The sequence below is a fragment of the Rutilus rutilus genome, assembly GCF_951802725.1.
Source record: "Rutilus rutilus genome assembly, chromosome: 17".
NCBI lineage: Eukaryota > Metazoa > Chordata > Actinopteri > Cypriniformes > Leuciscidae > Rutilus > Rutilus rutilus.
The window spans coordinates 37274648-37302636 of record NC_140230.1 but is presented as its reverse complement, the minus strand read 5'-3'; the positions used below and the strand labels follow the sequence as shown (position 1 = coordinate 37302636).

Sequence of the window (27989 nt, the reverse complement as noted above, 5' to 3'; positions counted from 1 at the left end):
GTGTGGTTTTTGAATATTTTATTACAAAAATCTTACAAATTGTATCTTTAAACAAAATAAAATTTCTTCGCAAATCAAATATCACTCAAATCCCAGCAGAAGAAAAACACAAATTCATGATGTGAAGAGTTTCTCTCAATAAAAAAAAAAAAAAAAACTATTTCAACACATGGTCTTGGAAGTTCGACATGCATGGAGGAGATCACAGAACAGCAGCTCATGAGGAACACAGTCATGTGACGGACTGACGTTCAGGTGTCGAGGCTGATCTGGGCGAAGCGGTACTGCAGGGACGAGGTGTGTGTGTGTGTGTGTGTGTGTGTGCTCAGGTGTCGAGGCTGATCTGGGCGAAGCAGTACTGCAGGGAGGAGGTGTGTGTGTGTGTGTGTGTGTGTGCTCAGGTGTCAAGGCTGATCTGGGCGAAGCGGTACTGCAGGGAGGAGGTGTGTGTGTGTGTGTGTGTGTGTGCTCAGGTGTCGAGGCTGATCTGGGCGAAGCAGTACTGCAGGGAGGAGGTGTGTGTGTGTGTGTGTGTGTGTGCTCAGGTGTCGAGGCTGATCTGGGCGAAGCGGTACTGCAGGGAGGAGGTGTGTGTGTGTGTGTGTGTGTGTGTGTGTGTGTGCTCAGGTGTCGAGGCTGATCTGGGCGAAGCGGTACTGTAGGGACGAGGGGTTGCGCAGGAGCACGAGTCCGCGCTGGTCCTGTGTCTGCGTGAGGAGTGTGTGTGTGAGGCCGGTCAGGCTGACGAAGGCCAGAGCCTCTCCACACCCAGAGGTCAGAGAGAAGTCGCCCTGCGTGACCCATCCCAGAGTCTGCCGGCTGCAGTGGGACACGACCCTGGGAAGAGGAGCAGGACACACCCCTCGCAAGACACGCTCCCGACGCTCCGGATCCGCAGGGTCACTCTGGTCCCTCGGGTGATCTGTGTGTCGGGGCTCCTGTGGGCCGCTGCTGTGTCCATCTGTGCGCAGCAGCTGGAGGTCAGAGGTTGTGGGCACACACACCATGGCGTGCAGCGCCGGCTGGCCTTTACTCAGCAGACGCAGACGCACCCAGAGGAGAGAACGCCTGAACTCCTGCTGTAGAGCTGTAGCCGCCGCAGGGGTCAGAGGGGGGTCAGGGGTCACGCCAAGCCGGGTCAGAGGGGGGTCAGGAGTCACACGCAGCCGGGTCAGCGGGGGGTCAGGGGTCATGCGCAGACGCAGTCGACGCCGGATCCAACCAGACAGCAGCCGCAGCTCCTTCAGACTCCTGCAACACACAACCAGATGAAAGCGAATCTCTCTCTCCTCAACATGTGTGTGTTATTCCACTGACGCACCGGATCGCAGGTGATGCGTACGGATCGGCTCGCATGTGATTCGCAGATTAACTGCTAAAATTAACCATCATAGAGTGAAAGTTTATTTTTGAAAGAGTGTTTTGTCTTGCCAATTTACACATTCAAACAATTTTAAACGCAGAAGAAGAGAGAGAGGCGTGTTTCAGAGAGCGCTCAAATGGACACACACACTCACAACATTATGTCTAAATACCAGTGCATTTTGGTCTTAAAGTGACAGCAGCCTAATATCCCCAGTGTTGTCTGTGTCATTCATGTTAATAAAACAACAAAATCCAGCTTTAACAAAGATGAAACTATATTTATTTTTTCACAGTGAACTGTGGTCTCGTGAGAGGTAGGGTATCACCAAAGCGTGGCTTGCTTCATAAATCGAGTCCAGGCAGAGATCAAGTCACTGGTTTCTTTTTAATAATCAACTCTTTATGCTCTCTAACAAACACAGGCAGTCTCTCTGTTCTCAGCTCATTAACAGCTGTCCCACCGCTGAGGAACCTGGTAACTGTAGTCCGGGACCAGGTGGCAATCTTGGTTTGTAGTTCCCATTGCTACAGCCGCCTAGCTTGCCTCTACGACATACACTCTCACGAAGTGTTTTTACAATTAGGCTTAATTATTCATTTCTGTACCTGAATATACTGTTAGACTTCGTAACTTTGTTATTTAGTGTTCATCTCTGCTTGTAATTTGTGAATTTGTTCTTATTTTATTACTGACTGTTCACTTGTTTTTAATAATGTGTGAACTTTATCAGTCAGGCTAGTAGTTTTTGATGTAGTTTCTTAGACCTTTAAGTAATAAATGAAAAGCAATGTTACATCCCCCGGCAAGTTCAAACTAGACGGACATTTAAGAGATACGGTATACAGTCATGACACTTATTACACTGACTGACCTCAGAACAGTGAACGGTGTCTCGTCTCTGCTGCTGCTGGCCGTCTCTTCGCTCTGACTCACAAGCTCCTCCCACTCCTCCGTCAGCTGTTGCCAGGGGCAACGGAACGGCGCCAAGCAGCCATGTTTGATGTAGTTGGTGCGTTTTGATGGAGGACGTCTGAAACAGTCAAAAGTGATTCTCTATTGTATCATGGACACACAAAACACACGAAACAACACTTCTCAACATCTCCCATCCCACCTTTTGAACTTTTCCAGAAGCTCCTGCTCCTGCTCGGACTGGAAGCGCTCTCCTGCAGGGCAGTCTGGGTAATCGTGAGGGAAGTGAGGCTGACCCATGAACTGGGAGTGTTTGACACTCATGTGGAGGCCGCCGACTCGAACGCCACGATACACCTGAAAACACCACACATCTGTCATTAGACGTCACACACGCTGGCAGGAGATCACGGTGGACATCTGAGGTGTAGACGGAGCGCGAGGAGACGTCGTACGGAGAGAAAACAGGATTTAACACGATTCGTTGAGCTTCCAGATCCGGCTGTGATTGGCTCTGTAACGATGCCCTCATGTTGCGATTCGACACACATCACGAAACTGAACTCACTAAACGACATTAAAGCGATACTCCAAGACATATGGTAAAAGGTTAACAAAAGATTCACTGTTGATTAAAATGCTAAATCTGGTATTACACTGTGTGTGTAAATGAATAGTCTTGGACTTGGTGCTGAAACCCAATGAACAATAGAGACCAGAATAACAATATTCATGATTCTGAAGCTGAAAATACAGCATTATTTTAAATGAATATGAACTCTGTCACTGACTAGATGTATTAAAAAAATAATGTCGGACACTTTTACTGGTAACTCAGATCTGGCATTATCGCATTATTATACATTATATTCAACATTATATATAGTAATATATATTATATTATACATTAATGTAGTACTGACACTAAACTCTAAAAACTTTTTTTTCCTCACACAGTAATTTTTATTTCTATCCACGATATATATTGTTGCATTTTTGTATTGCGATATATTGTTCCACCCTGTGAGGACAGCAGTGATCAGACGACTGTAAAGAGCGACTTATAAACCACCAACGTCCCTTAGTTTTCACATTTCAAACATTTTTGTACAATTTATTTGACGACTTATATTATATCCCTGTTGAAAGTTTCCACGGCCCCCTAGTGGTCATCAGCCCCTGCTTGAGAAACACCGAAACCCTCTTTGACGAGCATAAACATGACGATGTACACTACACTGATGTACACTACACTGATGTACACTGATGTACACTGATGTACACTGCACTGATGTACACTGCACTGATGTACACTGCACTGATGTACACTGATGTACACTGATGTACACTACACTGATGTACACTGCACTGATGTACACTGCACTGATGTACACTGCACTGATGTACACTGCACTGATGTACACTGATGTACACTGATGTACACTGATGTACACTGATGTACACTACACTGATGTACACTGCACTGATGTACACTGCACTGATGTACACTGCACTGATGTACACTGCACTGATGTACACTGCACTGATGTACACTACACTGATGTACACTGCACTGATGTACACTGATGTACACTACACTGATGTACACTGATGTACACTACACTGATGTACACTGCACTGATGTACACTGCACTGATGTACACTGCACTGATGTACACTGCACTGATGTACACTGCACTGATGTACACTGCACTGATGTACACTACACTGATGTACACTACACTGATGTACACTGATGTACACTACACTGATGTACACTGATGTACACTGCACTGATGTACACTACACTGATGTACACTGCACTGATGTACACTACACTGATGTACACTGCACTGATGTACACTGCACTGATGTACACTGCACTGATGTACACTACACTGATGTACACTGCACTGATGTACACTGATGTACACTACACTGATGTACACTGATGTACACTACACTGATGTACACTGATGTACACTACACTGATGTACACTGATGTACACTACACTGATGTACACTGCACTGATGTACACTGATGTACACTACACTGATGTACACTGATGTACACTGCACTGATGTACACTACACTGATGTACACTGCACTGATGTACACTGCACTGATGTACACTGCACTGATGTACACTGCACTGATGTACACTGCACTGATGTACACTGCACTGATGTACACTGCACTGATGTACACTACGCTGATGTACACTGCACTGATGTACACTGCACTGATGTACACTGATGTACACTGCACTGATGTACACTACACTGATGTACACTGCACTGATGTACACTACGCTGATGTACACTGCACTGATGTACACTGCACTGATGTACACTGCACTGATGTACACTGATGTACACTGCACTGATGTACACTACACTGATGTACACTGCACTGATGTACACTACACTGATGTACACTGCACTGATGTACACTGCACTGATGTACACTGCACTGATGTACACTGCACTGATGTACACTGATGTACACTACACTGATGTACACTGATGTACACTGCACTGATGTACACTACACTGATGTACACTGCACTGATGTACACTACACTGATGTACACTGCACTGATGTACACTACACTGATGTACACTGCACTGATGTACACTACACTGATGTACACTACACTGATGTACACTACACTGATGTACACTGATGTACACTGATGTACACTGCACTGATGTACACTGCACTGATGTACACTGCACTGATGTACACTGCACTGATGTACACTGCACTGATGTACACTGATGTACACTGCACTGATGTACACTACACTGATGTACACTGCACTGATGTACACTACACTGATGTACACTGCACTGATGTACACTGCACTGATGTACACTGCACTGATGTACACTACGCTGATGTACACTGCACTGATGTACACTGCACTGATGTACACTACACTGATGTACACTGCACTGATGTACACTGCACTGATGTACACTGCACTGATGTACACTGCACTGATGTACACTGCACTGATGTACACTGCACTGATGTACACTACACTGATGTACACTGCACTGATGTACACTGATGTACACTGCACTGATGTACACTACACTGATGTACACTGATGTACACTGCACTGATGTACACTACACTGATGTACACTGCACTGATGTACACTGCACTGATGTACACTGCACTGGTGTACACTGCACTGATGTACACTACACTGATGTACACTGATGTACACTACGCTGATGTACACTACACTGATGTACACTGCACTGATGTACACTGATGTACACTGCACTGATGTACACTACACTGATGTACACTGCACTGATGTACACTGCACTGGTGTACACTGCACTGGTGTACACTACACTGATGTACACTACACTGATGTACACTGCACTGATGTACACTACACTGATGTACACTGCACTGATGTACACTGATGTACACTACACTGATGTACACTGATGTACACTGCACTGATGTACACTACACTGATGTACACTGCACTGATGTACACTGCACTGGTGTACACTGCACTGATGTACACTGCACTGATGTACACTGCACTGATGTACACTGATGTACACTACGCTGATGTACACTACACTGATGTACACTGCACTGATGTACACTGATGTACACTGCACTGATGTACACTACACTGATGTACACTACACTGATGTACACTACACTGATGTACACTGCACTGGTGTACACTGCACTGGTGTACACTGCACTGGTGTACACTACACTGATGTACACTACACTGATGTACACTACACTGATGTACACTGATGTACACTACGCTGATGTACACTACACTGATGTACACTACGCTGATGTACACTACGCTGATGTACACTACGCTGATGTACACTGCACTGATGTACACTGATGTACACTACGCTGATGTACACTACACTGATGTACACTACACTGATGTACACTGATGTACACTACGCTGATGTACACTACACTGATGTACACTACGCTGATGTACACTACGCTGATGTACACTACGCTGATGTACACTGCACTGATGTACACTGATGTACACTACGCTGATGTACAGTACGCTGATGTACACTACGCTGATGTACACTACGCTGATGTACACTACGCTGATGTACACTACGCTGATGTACACTACGCTGATGTACACTACGCTGATGTACACTGCACTGGTGTACACTACACTGATGTACACTGCACTGGTGTACACTACACTGATGTACACTGATGTACACTACGCTGATGTACACTACGCTGATGTACACTACGCTGATGTACACTACGCTGATGTACACTACGCTGATGTACACTACGCTGATGTACACTACGCTGATGTACACTACGCTGATGTACACTACGCTGATGTACACTACGCTGATGTACACTGCACTGGTGTACACTACACTGATGTACACTGCACTGGTGTACACTACACTGATGTACACTACACTGATGTACACTGATGTACACTACGCTGATGTACACTACGCTGATGTACACTACGCTGATGTACTGACCCCATTTTACAACATATGAAACCTCTATTCCACACCGTCTCCTGCGTCTTTACGCTCGTTTCACGAAAACAAGTCTGAGAGGAAACATGAGAGACGTGAGATGAGACGCACCAGCGGGACCCAGAAGGCCATTCCCCATCCCTTGGGAAGCAGCAGATCCCAGCCGGAGCCCCAGTGCCGACGCTCCTCTCCACACACACGCCCCGCATGATGGACCAGCAGAACCGGCACAGCAGAAGAAGAGGAGAGCCGGGAGCCGGGAACCAGCAGATCACTCCTCCTGCGGTTCAGCTCCTGACACACACACACACACACACACACACACACACACGGAGAGTGTCGTTTAAATGTTCTCTGTCCTCGAGCAGAGGTTCTCACACCTGTCCTGAAGTGTCCCTCGTTATCACACCTGAGCTCATCAGCTCGTGACACACACACACAGAGAGAGAGAGAGAGAGAGAGAGAGAGAGAGAGAGAGAGAGACACACACACACACACCTGAACTCATCAGCTCATGACACTAGAGACTGCAGGACCTGAAACTGCTGTCAGTGTGGGGCACACACACACACACACACACACACACACACACACACACACACACACACACACACACACACACACACACACACACACACAGATGTGCAGGGCTGGTGCTCCTCCAGGACAGGGGACATTTAATTTAATATTCTACACTATTATTGCTCTCCTGCACTGACACCATTATATGAGAACTGAACTGAGCTGGACGATGACATCACGGTTTTCTCCAGAGCCGCTATATATATAAATGAATTAAATTAAAACATTTTTTACAACAGAAATGAAGCCTCACTGAACTTACTTAAGCTGGACTGAGACGCTATTTTCTTCGGGAAACAAACTCTGTTGCATTATTTCCCTGTGATCTCTGTAAAGCTGCTGTGAAACACTGTACTGTAAGAGCGCTGTATTAATGATTGACAGGTTTGAGAAACTGCTCTAGAGCTCCAGTCATGAGGCTGATGTTTGTAGATCACCAGAAACTCTTGATCCGGATCACTGGAATCCGATCGGATGTTATTATTACCTGATCCGGTCAGTGTGTGTCTCGTGTGTTTACCTGATCCGGTCAGTGTGTGTCTCGTGTGTTTACCTGATCCGGTCAGTGTGTGTCTCGTGTGTTTACCTGATCCGGTCAGTGTGTGTCTCGTGTGTTTACCTGATCCGGTCAGTGTGTGTCTCGTGTGTTTACCTGATCCGGTCAGTGTGTGTCTCGTGTGTTTACCTGATCCGGTCAGTGTGTGTTTTGTGTGTTTACCTGATCCGACAGTCAGTGTGTGTCTCGTGTGTTTACCTGATCCGGTCAGTGTGTGTCTCGTGTGTTTACCTGATCCGGTCAGTGTGTGTCTTGTGTGTTTACCTGATCCGGTCAGTGTGTGTCTCGTGTGTTTACCTGATCCGACAGTCGGTCGCGTGTCACACACTCTCGAATCGACTCGTCCCACAGCGAGCTCTGACTGCAGTGAGCCGGCACTCCTCTGAGTCTCAGATCCCTCACACCATCCTCCTCTAGTGGGAGAAACACACACACACTCATCATGACAGTCTGCTGTGTGTGTGTGTGTGTGTGTGTGTGTGTTTGTTTGAGTGTGAGACATGACAGCACACACATTCTTCATGACCGTCTGCTACTGCGCGTGTGTGTAAGAGTGTGAGAGAATCTCAGGCCCTGCCAGGATTCGAACCTGGTTACTCTGCATGGAGGTGCAGAGGCTCCCGGAGCTCAGGGTCATATATATATACACACACACACGCGCATGCACACACACATACACACACACACTCGCACTCGCACACACACACCTGTGCTGGGCTGTAGGTCAGGTACAGTTTTTCCACGTTTCTGAGGTAAAGTCAGTCTGGGATCATCTACAGTCAGTCCCAACACACTGCCTGCTGGGAGCTCAGCTGTGGAACACACTCCTGTAAAACACACACACACACACACACACACACACACACACACACCATCAGACATCCAGCGCCTCCACATCACAGAGTCATGTGACCTCAGTGTTCGTTCACCTCTCAGCAGCTGGAAAGTGTGTGTCTGTTGCTGATGGAGGCTTTCGTTCTCGCCACTCAACATCTACAGGAACCAGAGAGAATCATCAGCCAATCAATGAGAGAATCATCATCAGCCAATCAATGAGAGAATCACAGCACAAGAGTGTGATGTCATCAGAGTCTCTCACCTCACTGGCTGGACGGAGTGTGTCTGTGAGCACCGTGTGAGCCAGCGGACCAATCAGACGAAAGCGCACAATCTCCATGGTGAGGTCGCTAAACAGGATATGATGAACGATCACATTAAACACCTCTGGAAAAAGATCACTCTTAATTCTAATGTAGAAACACATTTTCTGTAAAGATGCTTTGAAACGATATGTATAGAGAGTATGCGTGTGACATCACCATCTGTGCGGTTACACACACACACACACACACTGAGTAGCAGAAACACTGAGTGGCAGTATTTGTTTTCAGTGTGAATGCCGTGAAAAACACACAAAACACATCAAACGGGAGAGAGCTTTGAGACTGACTGTACAAATAGATTTGACAAGAAATCTGAGGTGTATTTTCACACACTGCTGAAAGCTACAGAACAGAGAAGCGAATGAATCGGGATCACCACCTGATAGTCGGGATCACCTCCACGCACGGCTTGGGCTCCGGAACCACATTCCTAGAGAGAGGATGGACTCTTTACCACTCTGGAGTTGCCCATGGTGAGAGGCGGCGGGCTGGTGTGGGTTTGCTTATAGCCCCCCAGCTCAGCCGCCATGTGTTGGGAGTTCACCCCGGTGAACGAGAGGGTCGTTTCCCTGTGCCTTCGGGTCGGGGACGGGTCTCTCACTGTCGTGTGCGCCTACAGGCTGAACGGCAGTACAGAGTACCCGGCCCTCTTGGGGTCTCTGGGAGGGGTTAGTGCTCCGACTGGGGACTCCGTCGCTCTACTGGGGGACTTCAACACCGACGTGGGCAGCGACAGTGACACCTGGAGGGGCCTGATTGGGAGGAACGGCCCCCCTGATCTGAACCCGAGCGGTGTTTTGTTATCGGATTTCTGTGCTAGTTACAGCTTGTCCATAACAAACAAGCATAAGGGTGTCCATCAGTGCACATGGCACCAGGACGCCCTAGGCCGGAGGTCGATGATTGACTTTATGGTCGTTTCATCTGACCTCCGGCCGTATGTCTTGGACACTCGGGTGAAGAGAGGGGCGGAGCTGTCAACTGATCACCACCTGGTGGTGAGTTAGATCCGATGGCGGGGGAGGAAGCTGGACAGACTCGGAAGACCCAAACGTACTGTGATGGTCTGTTGGGAACGTTTGGCAGAGTCCCCTGTCAGAGAGATCTTCAACTCCCACCTCCGGCGGAGCTTCGACCGGATCCAGAGGGAGTCTTGAGATATTGAGTCTGAGTGGACCATGTTCTCCACCTCTATTGTCGACGCGGCCACTCAGAGCTGTGGCCGTAAGGTCTCCGGTGCCTGTCGAGGCGGCAATCCCCGAACCCGGTGGTGGACACCGGAAGTAAGGGATGCCGTCAAGCTGAAGAAGGAGTCCTATCAGGCCTGGTTGGCTTGTGGGACTCCTGAGGCAGCTGACGGGTACCAGCAGGCCAAGCGGACTGCAGCCCGGGTTGTTGTGGAGGCAAAAAAAATAAAAAAATAAATCGGGCTTGGGAGGAGTTCGGTGAGGCCATGGAGAAGGACTACCGGTCGGCCTCGAAGAGATTCTGGGAAACCATCCGGCGCCTCAGGAGGGGGAAGCAGTGCCCTACCAACAGTTTACAGTGGAAGTGGGCAGCTGTTGACCTCAACTGGGGACGACATCGGACGGTGGAAGGAATACTTCGAGGATCTCCTCAATCCCGCCGTCACGTCTTCCATTGAGGAAGCAGAGGCTGAGGGCTCGGAGGTGGACTCGTCCATCACCCAAGCTGAAGTCACCGAGGGAGTCAAGAAGCTCCTCGGTGGCAAGGCACCGGGGGTGGATGAGATCCGCCCTGAGTACCTCAAGTCTCTGGATGTTGTGGGGCTGTCTTGGCTGACACTCCTCTGCAGCATCGCGTGGCGGTCGGGGACAGTACCTCTGGGCTGGCAGACCGGGGTGGTGGTCCCTCTTTTTAAGAAGGGGGACCGGAGGGTGTGTTCCAACTACAGGGGGATCACACTTCTCAGCCTCCCCGGGAAAGTTTATGCCAGGGTACTGGAGAGGAGAATACGGCCAATAGTAGAACCTTGGATCAAGGAGGAACAGTGCGGTTTTCGTCCCGGTCGTGGAACACTGGCCCAGCTCTATACCCTCTCCAGGGTGCTAGAGGGTTCATGGGAGTTTGCCCAACCAATCCACATGTGCTTTGTGGATTTGGAGAAGGCATTCGACTGTGTCCCTCGTGGCATCCTGTGGAGGGTGCTCTGGGAGTATGGGGTCCGGGGCCCTTAGCTAAGGGCTATCCGGTCCCTGTACGACTGGAGCAGGAGCTTGGTTTGCATTGCCGGCAGTAAGTCAGACTTGTTCCCGGTGCGTGTTGGACTCCGGCAGGGCTGCCCTTTGTCGCCGGTTCTGTTCATAATTTTTATGGACAGAATTTCTAGGCGCAGCCAGGGGCCGGAGGGTGTCAGGTTTGGGGACCACACGATTTCGTCTCTGCTTTTTGCGGATGATGTTGTCGTGCTGGCCCCATCAGACCAGGACCTTCAGCATTCACTGGGACAGTTTGCAGCCGAGTGTGAAGCGAGTGAGTGTGTGTGTGAGTGAGTGAATGTTTGAGTTTGTGTGAGTGTGTGTGAGTGTGTGATCCTCTACCTGACGGTGATGTGTGTGTCGGTGGACTCCCAGCACACCGGAGCTCCAGCGGGTCGAGTCCCGTCTCCCAGCAGCCTCTTGGAGGGAGGACCGGTGTCGCCTTCATCCCTCTTCCTCTTCCTCCCTGCAGGATTCGCTTCGGGATGAAGATCCTCACACACGGACACGGCCTGAGAACACCCACACACCAGCAGTAGCTCCGACAGCACTTCCTGTCACATGATCCCAGAAGACAAGCGTCACATGAGAGAGTTTGAGTTTGTGTGCAGCCCTTTCTCTTCATCCTCTTCAAATTTTGGCTGATAATTCTTTATATTTGAAAGCCGATAACCGACATATAAGCCGGTAAACAATCCAAATTAAAATGTATTATATTAGACGCCCTGTGAATTTTTTTTTGTTTTTGTTTTTTGAGAGTCTGATTACAAAACCAAAAGTCTCACCATTAAAAGCCACGTCCCAATCACACAATTATGATGATGTTCTCATTATAATGATCTGTAGCTGATATGACAGATCTGCACATGTTGCACTGAACTCTATTTTCCTTTTTTGAAGTGATTCCAATCATATTTCAAGCAATTCAGAAACATCATGTTGAACAGTCGCATCTGAAGCGTCTCAGCTGGAGGAAAATACATTATTTATCGGCTTTAATATATCAGACAAATCTTCTTATCGGGCCGATACGATAACATTAAAAATTAACATATATCAGCCGATATATCATACACCCCTAGTCGAGAGTGCTGAATGTTGAGCTACAAATCATCATCATCATCATCATCATCATCATCATCATCATCATCATCATCTTCATGTGTCACTTAAATTGTCAAATTGCCGCCAGTCTGTTTATGTTTATCTTTCATTTAATAATCATTCCATAATCTGTACTGGATAAAGCACTACAGAAATAAAGGTGAATTGTCTTCATGGATATTACCGATTAAAGAGTGTTTGGAAAGTGTTTGATTAGTGTTATTATAGAGCAGGAATATTAGAGTCTCTCGTGCTTGAACGGTTTAAAGTCATATTGAAATGCTCACAAAGGAATCGATATTTTTATTTTATAACAAGCATCCGATCCTTGACCTCAAGTATTCGATTCCAGAATCAGAACTGATTTTCGATTCCCAAGCCTAGACCCTGAGTGAACACTGTCCTTCTAGACTGTGCGAACACACGCGTGTCACATGTTGCTCAAGCCTTCACATCCGCACCGCTGAGGAGTGTGTTTCTGGGTTAGGGTTAGGAGTGTGTTTCTGGGTTGCACGTTTGACCTGTTTGAGTGCCGGGTGGAGCCAGATCCACAGCTGTCTGAGTGAGGCGTCAGGGGCCCGGGGCCTCCACAGGAACTCAGCTGGACCCAGAGCGCCCTGAGGAAACCGATCCGCTTTATACAGCTGGAGGATTCCCTGCCGCGCTCCGGAGAGACACGACACCGCTGCAAACGTGCGGCCTGGAAAACACAACACTGTCCAGTGAACTACACAACACACACGCACACACACTCTCACACACTCTCTCATACACTCTCTCACACACTCTCTCACACACTCTCTCACACACTCTCTCACACACTCTCTCACACACTCTCTCACACACTCTCTCACACACCTGTTTGTTTGTTGGTGAGTCGAGCCAGTGCTTTCAATATCTGATCTTCAGATCCCTGGAGCTCCAGGCAGCAGAAATATGACAAATCCTGAGAGAGAGAGAGAGAGAGAGAGAGAGAGAGAGACACACACACACTTATTTTTTCGCTTTGATAGATATGCAGGTGTGTGTAGAGTTAATCCCTGTGTAACTGTTGCTGTGATTAGAACACTATAACACTAATTCGTCGAATAAAAAACAAAACAAAAACTGCACATTCGACTTTTTGGTGTTTCAGAGGTGCGCGAGACACGATGATGTCACTGACGCGGTGTGTTTCTGTTAGCTCATCCAGTACAGCGCAGTTGTTAATGTGAAAACTGGCGGGAAAAGGTTCTTCCTGTTGACAAAAACCTCTCAGTCTGAGGCAGAGATTGTGCAACATTTCTGAAATACATAACTTCCTCTGATAACAGATCACTGTAAACTGTAACGTGGACTCATGCATTCTCAGTAAAGCTGCTTTTAGGCTTGGGCGGTATTCGAATTTTGAAACCGTCAAACCGCCTCCCTATTTTACCGGGGTATACGGTATTACCGTGACTAATTAAAAATTATGACATAATGGGCTCAGACGGCGTCACCAAACTGTTGGCTTGTGCCTACACCGTTCAGAAACTGAATGCCAGATCGGGCAAAAAAACAACAACAAAAAAATCAAGCCCAACCCGTGCACGTTGTGTCTGAGTCAGGCCGACGGCATTAACTGTTATTATGAGCCGGAGCCCACCATTATTCAACATAATATCTGTGTGCGTGCAACAAGCAAGAAGTGCCTTTGTAATCCGGTGACGCGTGTCCATTTATTTTTATTAATAAAACTTTTCTGCAAAGATGGAAGTTGACGATCGCCATCTCTGTAGTGAACGCGCCTATAGAGAGAAATGCACATCATTACACAATCAGAGAGTGGCCTTTTTCTTTTCGTTTTGAATTGTTTCGTTTAAAGAAATTGACGATCGGCATCTCCGTAGTGAACGCTATAGAGAGAAATGCACATCATGGATTACAGAGAGTAGGCTAGTCTATTTATTTTCGTTTTGAATGGTTTCGTTTACTGAAATTGACGATCGCATCTCCGTATGAACGCGCCTAGAGAGAAATGCACATCGTGGATTACTTAGCCTAATCAGTGAGTAGGCTAGCCTATTTCTTTCGTTTTGAATTGTTACATTTAAAGAAATTGACGATCGCATCTCTGTATGAACGCGCCTAGAGAGAAATGCACACCATTGATTAATCAGACTATATTTCTTTTCGTTTTGAATGGTTTCGTTTACTGAAATTGACGATCGCATCTCTGTATGAACGCGCCTAGAGAGAAATGCACATCGTGGATTACTATAGCCTAATCAGTGAGTAGCCTATTTCTTTCGTTTTGAATTGTTTCGTTTAAAGAAATTGACGATCGCCATCTCAATAGTGAACGCTATAGAGAGAAATGCACACCATTGATTAATCAGACTATATTTCTTTTCGTTTTGAATTGTTTCGTTTAATGAAATTGACGATCGAACGAGAGAAATGCACATCATGGATTACTTAGCCTAATCAGTGAGTTGCCTATTTCTTTCGTTTTTAATTGTGTCGTTTAAAGAAATTTCAAGCTTTATTTATTTGTCATGTCAGTGAGGCATAGCCTTTTTTATGAGATTTCAATGCAAGTGACAGCGGCATGCCCATCATGTCATGATTATATTAAATCCAGGCAATATTGGTTGATGAAAATTTTATAAAAATTTAGATACAATTTATACAAAACGAAATTCGTTTTAAAGAGGCCTTTTACAAAACTAAATTTATTGAAGTGGTCAAATCGTCTGACTCCCGATGCATCCCATCTTATTTGTGCTGTTCACTTTTCATAATCAACAAAGATGGAAAAAATAACATTATAATATTTTAACAAATACGAAACTTAATGCGCTTTTGTATCCTGGCAGCAGTGAGTGGGCGTTTTTTTCCGAGATGCGACGTTAGAGGTGTTTACATCTCTCGCGGTCACCTTTTTATTGCACAATTTACAAATTGCCTCGTCAGTATTTACCGCCTCTCCCTTCTCATTCGGTTGGAACCAGAAATATTGCCAAACTGCAACCACACATAAGCATTTTTTAGGCAATAAATAAATTATATATATTATAGGCTATATAAGTGCCGGTAATGACGGTATTGAAACTGATACCGGTGCTATTTTAAGATCCCGCGGTATCCGATATTACCGTAATACCGCCCAACCCTAGCTGCTTTGTAATGATGTGTGTTGTGAAGCGCTGTACAGATAAGCATGAGTTGAGCACACAGTGAGGGACACACACCTGCAGCAGAGCGTGTGTGTTCATGGCCCTGTAGCTGGCTCTGAAGCTCTTGGCCGTGGGTGTGAGCGGCACACAGAAGCTCCAGCTCTTCCGCATGTGGAAGCGTTTGCTGTGCCAGATGTGCGTCTCCAGCCAGCGGTTCTTCCTCTGTCTGCGGTTGAACTCCAGCAACAGGTTCCCATGTCTCCGGCGCGCTCGACGGCTCCTGCTCTTCGGCACCGGCTTCTTCTGCTGGTCTGGTGCGCGCTGACTGCGCTCCGCCTGCACACACACACACACACACACACTCACAGCACTGAGTGACCTGTGACCTCAGCAGAGATCTGAATGAGGGCTTCTGATAGTACCAGAGAATGTCTAATAAGGGGAAAGCTTCCACTCTCAGTAAACTTCCGGCTTCTGAACTGGTTGCAGTTCCACTCTGGCTCCACATGAGGGCGCTCACAGGACGAGTGCAGGATGAATGGAGGTCTATGGCACTATACCCCTCAAAATCCACTTTTTTCAGGATATAATTTGTCGTCTAGTAATTTGAATGTTGTATTCGAAAGGAGATGCAAAGAAATTACACATTGCTGGGTGTTAGATTTATTTAGAGTCACTTCTTTGCTTTAAAAAGTCTTTTAAAATGTCAATGACCAGAGATACTGCTTTACGGCAATCCTTCAGTCCCTCTGGTGCTTTCAGCTCTGCACTCTCTTTTCTCTTGAGGCATCGACAACACAGCTGACACAGGTAAACACACACAACTGACACAGGTAAACACACAACACAGCAGACACAGGCAAACACACAACACAGCTGACACAGGCAAACACACAACACAGCTGACACAGGCAAACACACAACACAGCTGACACAGGCAAACACACAACACAGCTGACACAGGCAAACACACAACACAGCTGACACAGGTAAACACACAACACAGCTGACACAGGTAAACACACAACACAGCTGACAGGCAAACACACAACACAGCTGACACAGGTAAACACACACAGCTGACACAGGCAAACACACAACACAGCTGACACAGGTAAACACACAACACAGCTGACAGGCAAACACACAACACAGCTGACACAGGTAAACACACACAGCTGACACAGGCAAACACACAACACAGCTGACACAGGTAAACACACAACACAGCTGACACAGGTAAACACACAACACAGCTGACAGGCAAACACACAACACAGCTGACACAGGTAAACACACACAGCTGACACAGGTAAACACACACAACTGACACAGGTAAACACACACAGCTGACACAGGCAAACACACACAGCTGACACAGGCAAACACACAACACATCTGACACAGGAAAACACACAACACAGCTGACACAGGTAAACACACAGCTGACACAGGTAAACAACACAGCTGACACAGGTAAACAACACAGCTGACACAGGTAAACAACACAGCTGACACAGGTAAACACACACAGCTGACACAGGTAAACACACACAACTGACACAGGTAAACACACACAGCTGACACAGGCAAACACACACAGCTGACACAGGCAAACACACAACACATCTGACACAGGAAAACACACAACACAGCTGACACAGGTAAACACACAGCTGACACAGGTAAACAACACAGCTGACACAGGTAAACACACAGCTGACACAGGTAAACAACACAGCTGACACAGGTAAACACACACAGCTGACACAGGCAAACACACAACACAGCTGACACGGGTAAACACACAACACAGCACAGCTGACACAGGTAAACAACACAGCTGACACAGGTAAACAACACAGCTGACACAGGTAAACACACACAGCTGACACAGGCAAACACACAACACAGCTGACACAGGTAAACACACAACACAGCTGACACAGGTAAACACACAACACAGCTGACACAGGTAAACACACAGCTGACACAGGTAAACACACACAGCTGACACAGGAAAACACACAGCTGACACAGGCAAACACACAACACAGCTGACACAGGCAAACACACAACACAGCTGACACAGGTAAACACACACAGCTGACACAGGTAAACACACACAACTGACAGGTAAACACACACAGCTGACACAGGCAAACACACACAGCTGACACAGGCAAACACAACACAGCTGACAAAGGTAAACACACACAGCTGACACAGGCAAACACACAACACAGCTGACACAGGCAAACACACAACACAGGCAAACACACAACACAGCTGACACAGGTAAACACACACAGCTGACACAGGTAAACACACACAGCTGACACAGGTAAACACACAGCTGACACAGGCAAACAACACAACTGACACAGGCAAACACACCCAGCTGACACAGGCAAACACACCACAGCTGACACAGGCAAACACACAACACAGCTGACACAGGTAAACACACACAGCTGACACAGGCAAACACACAACACAGCTGACACAGGTAAACACACACAGCTGACACAGGCAAACACACAACACAGCTGACAGGTAAACACACAGCTGACACAGGTAAACACACACAGCTGACACAGGTAAACACACACAGCTGACACAGGTAAACACACACAGCTGACACAAGTAAACACACGTGCTAGAAGAGGTTTTGTTTTGTTGTTTTAAAAGACCATCAAGCGGTATCTCTGGTCGTAATCAGTCCTTCACTGACCAATCAGCGTTCATTAGCAGAATGCTAGCATGTTATGGGCAACAACAACTCAACCTGTAAGAAATCGAAAGGACATAAGTACTAGTTCATTCAACTTTCGACCTATAACCCATGTTGAACTTGCAAAAACTACAATCGAAACTGAGATTTCTCAATGGCAATCGGGTGAAAGAGACAAATTTAGCCGTCTAGCGCCATAGACTCCCATTCATTCTGCACTCATGGGCGATCGCCCCCAGTGGAGCTCTGGTGGAACTACAACCAACATTTGGTACAATAGGACTTAATAGGGAGTGGCCAGGCTCTGCGTAGACGGGCTCTGGCAGTACCTAGAATATCTAAGTCCACTAAAGGAGGGAGAGCGTTTTCACATTCGGCTCCTAAACTCTGGAATAGCGTTCCTGATAATGTTCGGGGCTAAAAATACCATAGAAAAACAACTAGCCTAACTAATATAAATTTCAAGCATTATTAAAGACAAGTATTAAACTAAACACTCAGTAATTAAAAAAGAACAAATAAAAAATTAGCAATCACAACAAATAGATAAAACTGAACAAAGTTGTGTCTGATAACAGATCGCTGTACACTGTAATGTGCTGGGAGTGACGAGACACTTATCTCACGAGACAAGACGAGATCTTTGCACAATAATTTAAGGAAATCCTCAATGACAAAATTCATGACTGTAAAAATAGTCTGCAGGAGCATTTTGAAATGTTTTAACTAATAATCTTGTAATGAATGTGATTTCAGCTCTACTTTATGAGTATGAATGATCAAATGCACTGAAAGACAATAATATACAAGCACTGTAAAGGTTTAGCCACAAACTCAACACTGTCTTCTCTCCTGTGTGACTTCACACGAGTCTCTTCAGACTTTACTGTGCATGAACTATGAGCTTCCAGAACTTCTTATTGAGGCTGTGTGTGATCTTATAATTCAACTCCTTTACACAAATTGAACATAGAAATAAAAACAGCATAAATAACAAAAATAAATTGCAGTTTTTTCTTAGTCTTAATAAGTGCAAACAATAAGTGCAGGAGATCTCATCACACCCCTATAACGTGGACTCATTCTCATTCTCCATAAAGCTGCTTTGAAATGATGTGTATTGTGAAAGCGCTATACAAATGTGCAGTACCAGACGTTGCGCGCCCTCACGCAGGCGTATCGGGAGTCTCTTGGTGTCGTGGCTCATGGCTCGTCTGCGCATGTGTTTGGGCAGAGCGTTGAACACATGGCAGCTGCCGGCAGGTCTACTGACGGCCTTCAGCATGGCGTTCACTTCGGCCGCGCGAGCTCTAGCGAAGTACGAGGCTGCGAGACACAAACAACTTTCACTATTAAAGTCCCCCGTCGTCAATCATCTCATCCTTTAAAACTCATCTTTCATCACCAAAATGACAGTTATTCTAATATGATGATTTGCTGCTCAAGAAACATTTATGATTATCAGTGTTGAAAAGATTTTTATTGCAGGATTCTTTGATGAATAGAAAGTTCAAAAGAACATTTATTTGAAATGGAATCTTTTGTAATATTATAAATGCCCTTACTGTAACTTTTGATCAATTTAATTCATCCTTGATAAATAAAAGTATTATTTATTTTATAACAATACTATAAATATTCTTTTATAATTATTACACTTTTTTTTTTTTATGTTTTTTTATTTGTTTGAAGTCCCCCGTAGTCAATCATTTTATCCTTTAAAACTCATCTTTAATCACCAAAAGACAAAAAATGTCTTCATGCCTTAAAGACCCCCTGAAATCAAAAATTAAGGTTACATTTTAGAGTGAATATGTTTAGAATGAATATGTTAGCCTTAAGGTTATGAATAAGCAGGTGTGTTCCAAAACAACGACAAAAAAAAGTAAGACAGAATCAATCTGTAAGACAGAATCAAACAACTTTCATTAAAGTCCCCCGTAGTCAATCATTTCATCCCTTAAAACGCATCTTTGATCACCAAAATTACACATATAAAATTTTTTTTCCACTATGAAAAAATTCTTCGTGCCTTAAAATATCTTGAATGTAACTCGACACGGGGGGGGGGGGGGGGCAAAAATATCATATCACGATTTTTTTTCAAGAAAATCACGATTCAAGATTTTATCACGATTCTGTTTAGCATGTTGGTTTCACTATTTTGCAAGTGACTGAGCATTACAGCCACACTAATGTCCCTATTTTAAAAACAAAGTCTTACAAGCTAACAATAAATACAAAAGAAAAGAATGGCAGATATTTACGCCAAAGTGGACAAGATAAAAATCTTTGGCATTATTTTATTTTATATAAAAAAATAAGAACAAAGATACACATCACACATACACAACATAATATAATAAACAGTGCTTTAGTTTTTTCAGCTACAGGAGTATTTAACTGCAGCATTCAAGAAAGAAATTAAATACACAAATATAGAAAAAAACACTACACAGACTTCACTGTATAAATTATACATTGATTCTTATTGAAGCTAATATTAAAGTTGAGTTGAGCTTCTATAAGAGTGAGTGATTTTCTCTTTGTTTTTTGTTGTTTTATTAACATTAAAGGGATAGTGGTTCTATAATTATGCGTGTGTTTGATCACCTGTGATGTATTTGGGCAGATCTTGACTGTAACTGTGACCCCCAGCCTGATGACCTCTGACCCAGACCTGTGACCCCTGACCTCTCCCGGCACCACGACCTGTAGAGGAGCATTCAGTCAATAAACAGAAATAACACATGATCATAACTTCAGCTGAAGAGCCTCGATCACCTGAGCTCGTGTACGTCACGTTCCTCGGCTGGTTCTTCATCTTTTTTTCTCTCATTCGGTCTTTTGCTCCCGGCATCTGAAACACAGATTCATCTCAATCAGCTCCAGTGAACACACACACACACACACACACATCTGTCACAGCATACGTCAGCTCAGCTTTATACAGTACAGATCGTCTCAGAGCAGCTTCACTGTAATAAACAGGAGAATCGCTGATGAAACTTCATCAGATATGAGAGAGACTCAGGAGTGAAGCCGCTCTACAGAAGAAGAGAGAGTCACTGTTCAGATCAACTCACTGTCGATTCAGTGCAAGTTTGATTACCAGTAATAAATGAAGCAGTTCTGTAGAAAACAATGTCATCATCAGTTCAGTCAAATCAATAATATTACTGAATATTAAAGGTGCTCTAAGCAATGTCACGCGTTTTTTAGGCCAAAACATTTTTCGCCACATCCAGCAAACATCTCCTCCCCATCCGCTAGCTGCCTGTGCCCTGAACACACTCTGCAGACAGCACAGGCTCACCTAACGGCAAGGGAAACAGACTGGGCTCACCCGCACCACGACACACAACACACTGTTCCAGCCAATAACCAACAAGAAGGATTTGGGGGTGTGGTTTGGGGGGTTAGTGCGCGGATGAGGAGGGGGGAGGGTCGAGCTAGCCTCCATTTTGTTTGACAATACTTTAAACGTCAAAAGAAGTGACGTCACCCAACATCCCTTAGAGCAGCTTTAAGAGACGGATCCGAGTCCACGACACTGCAGACAGAACAACACTTACACACAATGTGCAGAATAAGCTTACACACACACACACTCTCTCTCACACACACACACACTCTTACATACACACACTCTCACAAACACACACACTCTCTCTCTCTCACACACACACACTCTCACAAACACACACTCTCACAAACACACACACTCTCACAAACACACACACACACTCTCACAAACACACACACACACTCTCACAAACACACACACACACACACACTCTCACAAACACACACACACACACACTCTCACAAACACACACACACACACTCTCACAAACACACACACTCACTCTCTCTCTCTCACAAACACACACACTCACAAACACACACACTCTCACAAACACACACACTCTCACAAACACACACACTCACAAACACACACACTCTCAAACACACACTCTCACACAAACACACACACTCACAAACACACACTCAAACACACACTCACTCACACACACACACTCACTCTCTCTCTCTCTCACACACACACTCCAGCATCTGCAGTGTGTAGTGTAGTGTAGTGTGTATAGTGTGTGTAGTGTGTATAGTATAGTGTAGTGTGTATAGTGTGTGTAGTGTGGTGTGTGTAGTGTAGTGTGTATAGTGTGTGTAGTGTAGTGTGTATAATGTGGTGTGTGTAGTGTAGTGTGTATAATGTGGTGTGTGTAGTGTAGTGTGTATAGTGTGTGTAGTGTAGTGTGTATAGTGTGTGTAGTGTAGTGTGTGTAGTGTAGTGTAGTGTGTATAGTAAAGTGTAGTGTAGTGAAGTGTGTATAGTGAAGTGTGTAGTGAAGTGTGTAAAGTGTAGTGTAGTGTGTATAGTATAGTGTGTAGTGAAGTGTGTATAGTATAGTGTGTAGTGAAGTGTGTATAGTGAAGTGTGTATAGTGAAGTGTGTAGCGAAGTGTGTATAGTGAAGTGTAGTGTAGTGTGTATAGTGAAGTGTAGTGTAGTGAAGTGTGTAGTGTGTATAGTAAAGTGTAGTGTAGTGTAGTGTAGTGTGTATAGTAAAGTGTAGTGTAGTGTGTATAGTGAAGTGTGTAGTGTGTATAGTAAAGTGTAGTGTAGTGTGTATAGTAAAGTGTAGTGTAGTAAAGTGTAGTGTAGTGAAGTGTGTATAGTAAAGTGTAGTGTGTATAGTAAAGTGTAGTGTAGTGAAGTGTGTAGTGTGTATAGTAAAGTGTAGTGTAGTGTGTATAGTGAAGTGTGTAGTGTGTATAGTAAAGTGTAGTGTAGTGTGTATAGTGAAGTGTAGTGTAGTGAAGTGTGTAGTGTGTATAAGAAAGTGTAGTGTAGTGTAGTGTAGTGTGTATAGTAAAGTGTAGTGTAGTGTGTATAGTGAAGTGTGTAGTGTGTATAGTAAAGTGTAGTGTAGTGTGTATAGTAAAGTGTAGTGTAGTGTGTATAGTGAAGTGTGTAGTGTGTATAGTGTAGTGTGTATAGTGAAGTGTGTAGTGAAGTGTGAAGTGTGTAGTGTGTATAGTAAAGTGTAGTGTAGTGTGTATAGTGAAGTGTGTAGTGTAGTGTGTATAGTGAAGTATGTAGTGTAGTGTGTGTAGTGTGTATAGTGTAGTGTGTATAGTAAACTGTAGTGAAGTGTGTAATGTAGTGTGTAGTGAAGTGTGAAGTGTGTAGTGAAGTGTGAATAGTAAAGTGTAGTGTAGTGTGTATAGTAAAGTGTAGTGTAGTTTGTATAGTAAAGTGTAGTGTAGTGTGTATAGTAAAGTGTAGTGTAGTGTGTATAGTGAAGTGTGTAGTGCAGTGTAGTGTGTGTAGTAAAGTGTAGTGTAGTGAAGTGTGTAGTGAAGTGTGAATAGTAAAGTGTAGTGTAGTTTGTATAGTAAAGTGTAGTGTAGTGTGTATAGTAAAGTGTAGTGTAGTGTGTATAGTGAAGTGTGTGTAGTAAAGTGTAGTGTAGTGTGTACACAGTAATAAGAGTTCTATCCTTACAACCTTCACACAATTTGAATGTAGTAAAAATGTATTTAAACACTTAATTAAAAAAAAGGTAAACCTGTTATTTAATATCCATCAAAATGGAACAAAGAATCGGACGTGAAATTATACTTTTTTAATAATGTTTCCTTAAATTGTTGCAGGTTTTGCCAGTAAATCTTCATGTTCGTGATGATTAGATCAGCGCGTTACCCTCCTCTAACTGATGTTTATAGCAGAATAACACTCATAACACACACTCACCTTGAAGCGCAGTGAATCGGGCCAATTACTTTCCTCTGTTTAATTCGGTTTGAACAGTTTGTGTGTAAGTTTCCTGTTCGAGCAGCAGCTCACGCTCTGACAGCCCACGTGCACACCCTGCGCTTACTTCCGGTTTAGAGGATGATGGGAAATGTAGTCCTTTCAGAACAAAGACACGTTAAAGGGATAGTTCCCCCCCAAAAATGAAAATTCTGTTATCATTTACTCTTCCTAAAGTTGTTTCAAACCTGTATGAAGATCTTTGTTCTGTTGAACACAAAAGGAGATATTCTGAGGATTGTTTGTAACTAAACAATTGATGGACCCCATTGACTTCCATAGTTTATTATTATATATTTTTTTAGTATTTCTGTCAACTGTTTAGTTTCCCATATTCTTCAAAACATCTTCCTTTGTGTTCAGCAGAACAAAGAACTTCATACAGGTTTGGAACAAGATGAACTATCCCTTTAACACTAATCGATTGTTGAAATCATAAATGCATCTTATTAAACATGTACTAAAAATAAACACTGAATATGAGACATTCACAGTATCCAACAAATAAAGAAGAAGAAGATGAAGGTATAGAGGAGTTTTACAGACAGCAGAAGTGAAACACATTCATCTGAGCAGCAACAGCATCAAGAGACTAATATAATAATGATTATTATTTTAACCATCCTGCATTTGTTGTAATCCATAATAAACTGTATGTAAGGATGCATCACACTACATCTGTTTATCAGAAAGTCTGCAATAGTTCAGGTTCAGTGTGTCTAAATAATTAACTTTAATCATTTTTAATTCTTTACTGTGTATTTTAATCCAGCAGAGGTGGACAAAGTACACACTTCCTTACTCCAGTGAAAGTACAGACTGGTCAAATATTACTCCGTTACAAGTCAAAGTTGTAAAGACCGATTTTTACTGAAGTAAAAGCACAGAAGTACTTGTTTTTAAAAGTACTTAAGTATCAAAAGTAAATGTCAATGCATTGTTTTATTATTGTTGCATTGTTGTGTGTAATACTTACAGTACCTTACTCTGAATCTGTGCCTTCCCTCATATCAATATCAGATGTATTTCTAGAACACAATTCCAGTGGGATTGAATGTGGGATTGAACAAGTCACTCAATAACGTCCACAATGGTGTCGGACACCCTAATGCTGTTCCCTCAGATAGTGCCCTATTTAAAGTGTTTGGGCTTTTAGTGTGAATATATTAGCCTTACTGTTATCTATAAGCTACAGCCTTACTGTTATCTATAAGCTAGTGTGCTCCAAAACAATGACAAAATTCACATTTAGAAGACCAAACCCAACGCTGAAAATGAAAACCAGTTAGGCTTCAGTAAAATCAAGTAAAGTACAGACACTCAAGAAGTTTACTTAAGTAGCCTACAGTACTCCAGTAAATGTACTTTGTTACTGTCCACCTCTGGATGTTTTACACAACACAGATATATTCCCATTGGGTTGTTGGGATTTCATGTTTAATGGGAACTTTAGACATGATTTTTATACTGTACAAACTGTGTGATCCCCTAACTCTAATGGGTGGGTCATCTACGCACATCTAATGTTACGGACATATTATCACGGTACAGTTCAGCCTATTATTGACTTTTATTTCCACTTCCCTTTTATCCAAAGAGATATTTTAACTATTTGCACTGTATTTATCAACGGGAAAGCTAAAATAATCTGTCATATACTGTGTCTCACATTATTGGGGTCGCTTGCAAGTCTCAGCAGCACGAATGACGTGACCAGCATCATATTTCTGCTTCAGATATTGTGTGTAGTTACTGTAACAGTGAGTGGTGGTTTCAGACATTAGTGCATTAGTCGGTGCCGCACTCGTACTGACTCTTATTCTGCCGGACAGAAAGAGAAGCTCGTAGCTTACTGAAGGCGGAGCGTCTCGACCAATCAGATGAAAGGGGCGTTTCAGTGCCGCCCACGTGTGCAAATGAAATATCGAACCCATAAACCGATTTGTAAAACACTAACGAAAAAAAAAAAATCGAGCCAAAATCTCATTTTTCGTTTTTTAAACTAAACTAAAAAACGAATAAACGAGCTGGTTTTCATTTCTCGTTATTCCATCCCAAACAGGAAATGAAATGATCAAAAAGTACACGGACCCCCTTGGTCACATTTTTGCCTAAAGAGGAGTGGGAACCAGCCATCTGTGTGCAGTGTAGGCCTATGTTGTGAAGGACCAGCGCCTGGACGCGACGACAACGCAGACCTGAAGTGTCAACCAGACTCTCCGTTTCCTGAAGTGAGCCGGACCCCGGCCGTATCCAGACCAGATGGTGGACCTGCACCTGGACCCATCCATGACGCATCCTGAAGTGCCAGCCTCATCAGCCCTGTGAAGGCCTCATCCACACGACCGATCTGACCTCTGACCTGTAACGCTGCCTGGGTCATAATCACACACTGTTCGCTGGTTGGCCAGAGGAGAACTGAGTGACTGATTCTGGGTTCTCCCAAGGTTTATTCTCCATTCTGTCACTGATGGAGTTTTGGTTCCTTGCCACTAGGCGCGTTTCCATTAAATTTTTGCGCAAAACTTTTGCGATTTTTTCTAAATGTCGACGCAAAAAAAATTGAGAAATATAGAAAATTTATGCTGAGCTTCAGTGGGAGACCAGTCTTGGGCTACAGGGTGATATGGCTACATAGACTGCACACGTGTCTGAAGGCTCTGCTGCCTCATACAAATAGGTTATGCTCACCAAGAACAAAAATTATATTGCACATAATGTCTCTGTATTTCATTCATGTACTGAGAATGAAGAACACAGAACAATCTACAGGACACTGTGTGCGGGAGATACACGTTTGTGCCATCTACTGACCATTGCCACACACACAGACACACTACACACTAACAATCGTCACTTCTGAGCTGCGATTAGTGTCACACATACACAATGCATGTTCCGTCCACATGGCACAAAGAACTGCTTAACAAAAGAGAAGGAGAGAGACTTACATATCACACAGAACACCAGATGTGAACTCAACAACAGCCTCCATGCTGACCAACACACACACACACACACACACACACACACACAAATGTCAGCCTTGCTCATTACATCAGCTTCTCATGTACTGTTCATTTAGTTGACTTTTAACAACACAGAAATACATAAAGCATGGAAAATCTTTGAATCTGAATTATTACATTTACAAACATACACGTTCAACGTTTACACATCCTTTCGAGAAGAGTGGTCTGCATGTGTGGCTGTGATGTGAAGATAGTGGACTCCTTTAAAGGGTCATGAAACCCCAAAACACATTGTTTGAGATGTGAACAGATATATGCACAGGTTGCACATCACTGAAACTCATAAATGTTGTCAATAAGTGGAAATTGGTTACTTTTGCGTTTTCCTGTGCGATTTCGTTCTTCCGGGTTGAAAAGCAAAGTCGAGGCGACGTGACGGAATATACAGATATGTGTGACCAACTCAGCTGGACTAAAAACACAGAAGCGATGTAAAGGACAGAGCTGCTTCAACATGCACAATAAGATGTTTCACATGTTCTATCGGTCTGCTGTCGCTAGTGCCATGTTCTGTGCTGTGCTGGGGCTCTGGTGTTAAAGCGATGCTAAACGCATGATTAAACTGCTAAAGACTACACAACTCATCATGTGCAGAGGCGCTAGTGGAGAACACTCACACACTCCTCCACCCAAAACAGCACACACACATCCTTTAAGAAGTGTCTTAACTGCCAGTCTGCCACCAAATGCTTTTTTATGTGTGTGAATGTATTTATTGCATAGGCTACATGTTTATATATGTACTATGTAAATGTGCCTATATTTGTAAGTCATTGTGTATTTTTAGTCTACCGGCCCTACTTTAAC

The 27989-nt window shown here is 44.3% G+C and overlaps 1 protein-coding gene across 2 annotated transcripts; it reads right to left on the bottom strand.

The window, feature by feature from the left end:
• Window positions 1-3: 3 nt before the first annotated feature.
• Window positions 4-24215, bottom strand: pop1 (POP1 homolog, ribonuclease P/MRP subunit). 2 transcript variants are annotated; one of them, XM_084385525.1, is made up of 16 exons: window positions 24091-24215; window positions 21097-21172; window positions 20926-21024; window positions 19463-19638; window positions 15654-15914; window positions 13297-13384; window positions 12960-13138; window positions 11677-11888; window positions 9052-9139; window positions 8882-8945; window positions 8660-8779; window positions 8250-8365; window positions 6926-7108; window positions 2481-2635; window positions 2238-2396; window positions 4-1251 (listed from the first exon to the last, which is right to left on the bottom strand). In XM_084385525.1, exons 2-16 carry the CDS (start codon window positions 21170-21172, stop codon window positions 624-626), a joined length of 2604 nt encoding a protein of 867 aa, XP_084241651.1. In that variant the 5' UTR covers window positions 24091-24215; the 3' UTR covers window positions 4-623. The 2 variants fall into 2 exon arrangements, with proteins under 2 accessions (XP_084241651.1, XP_084241650.1); XM_084385524.1 differs by having other exon boundaries at window positions 20926-21172; window positions 24091-24207.
• Between the last annotated feature and the right edge of the window lie 3774 nt (window positions 24216-27989).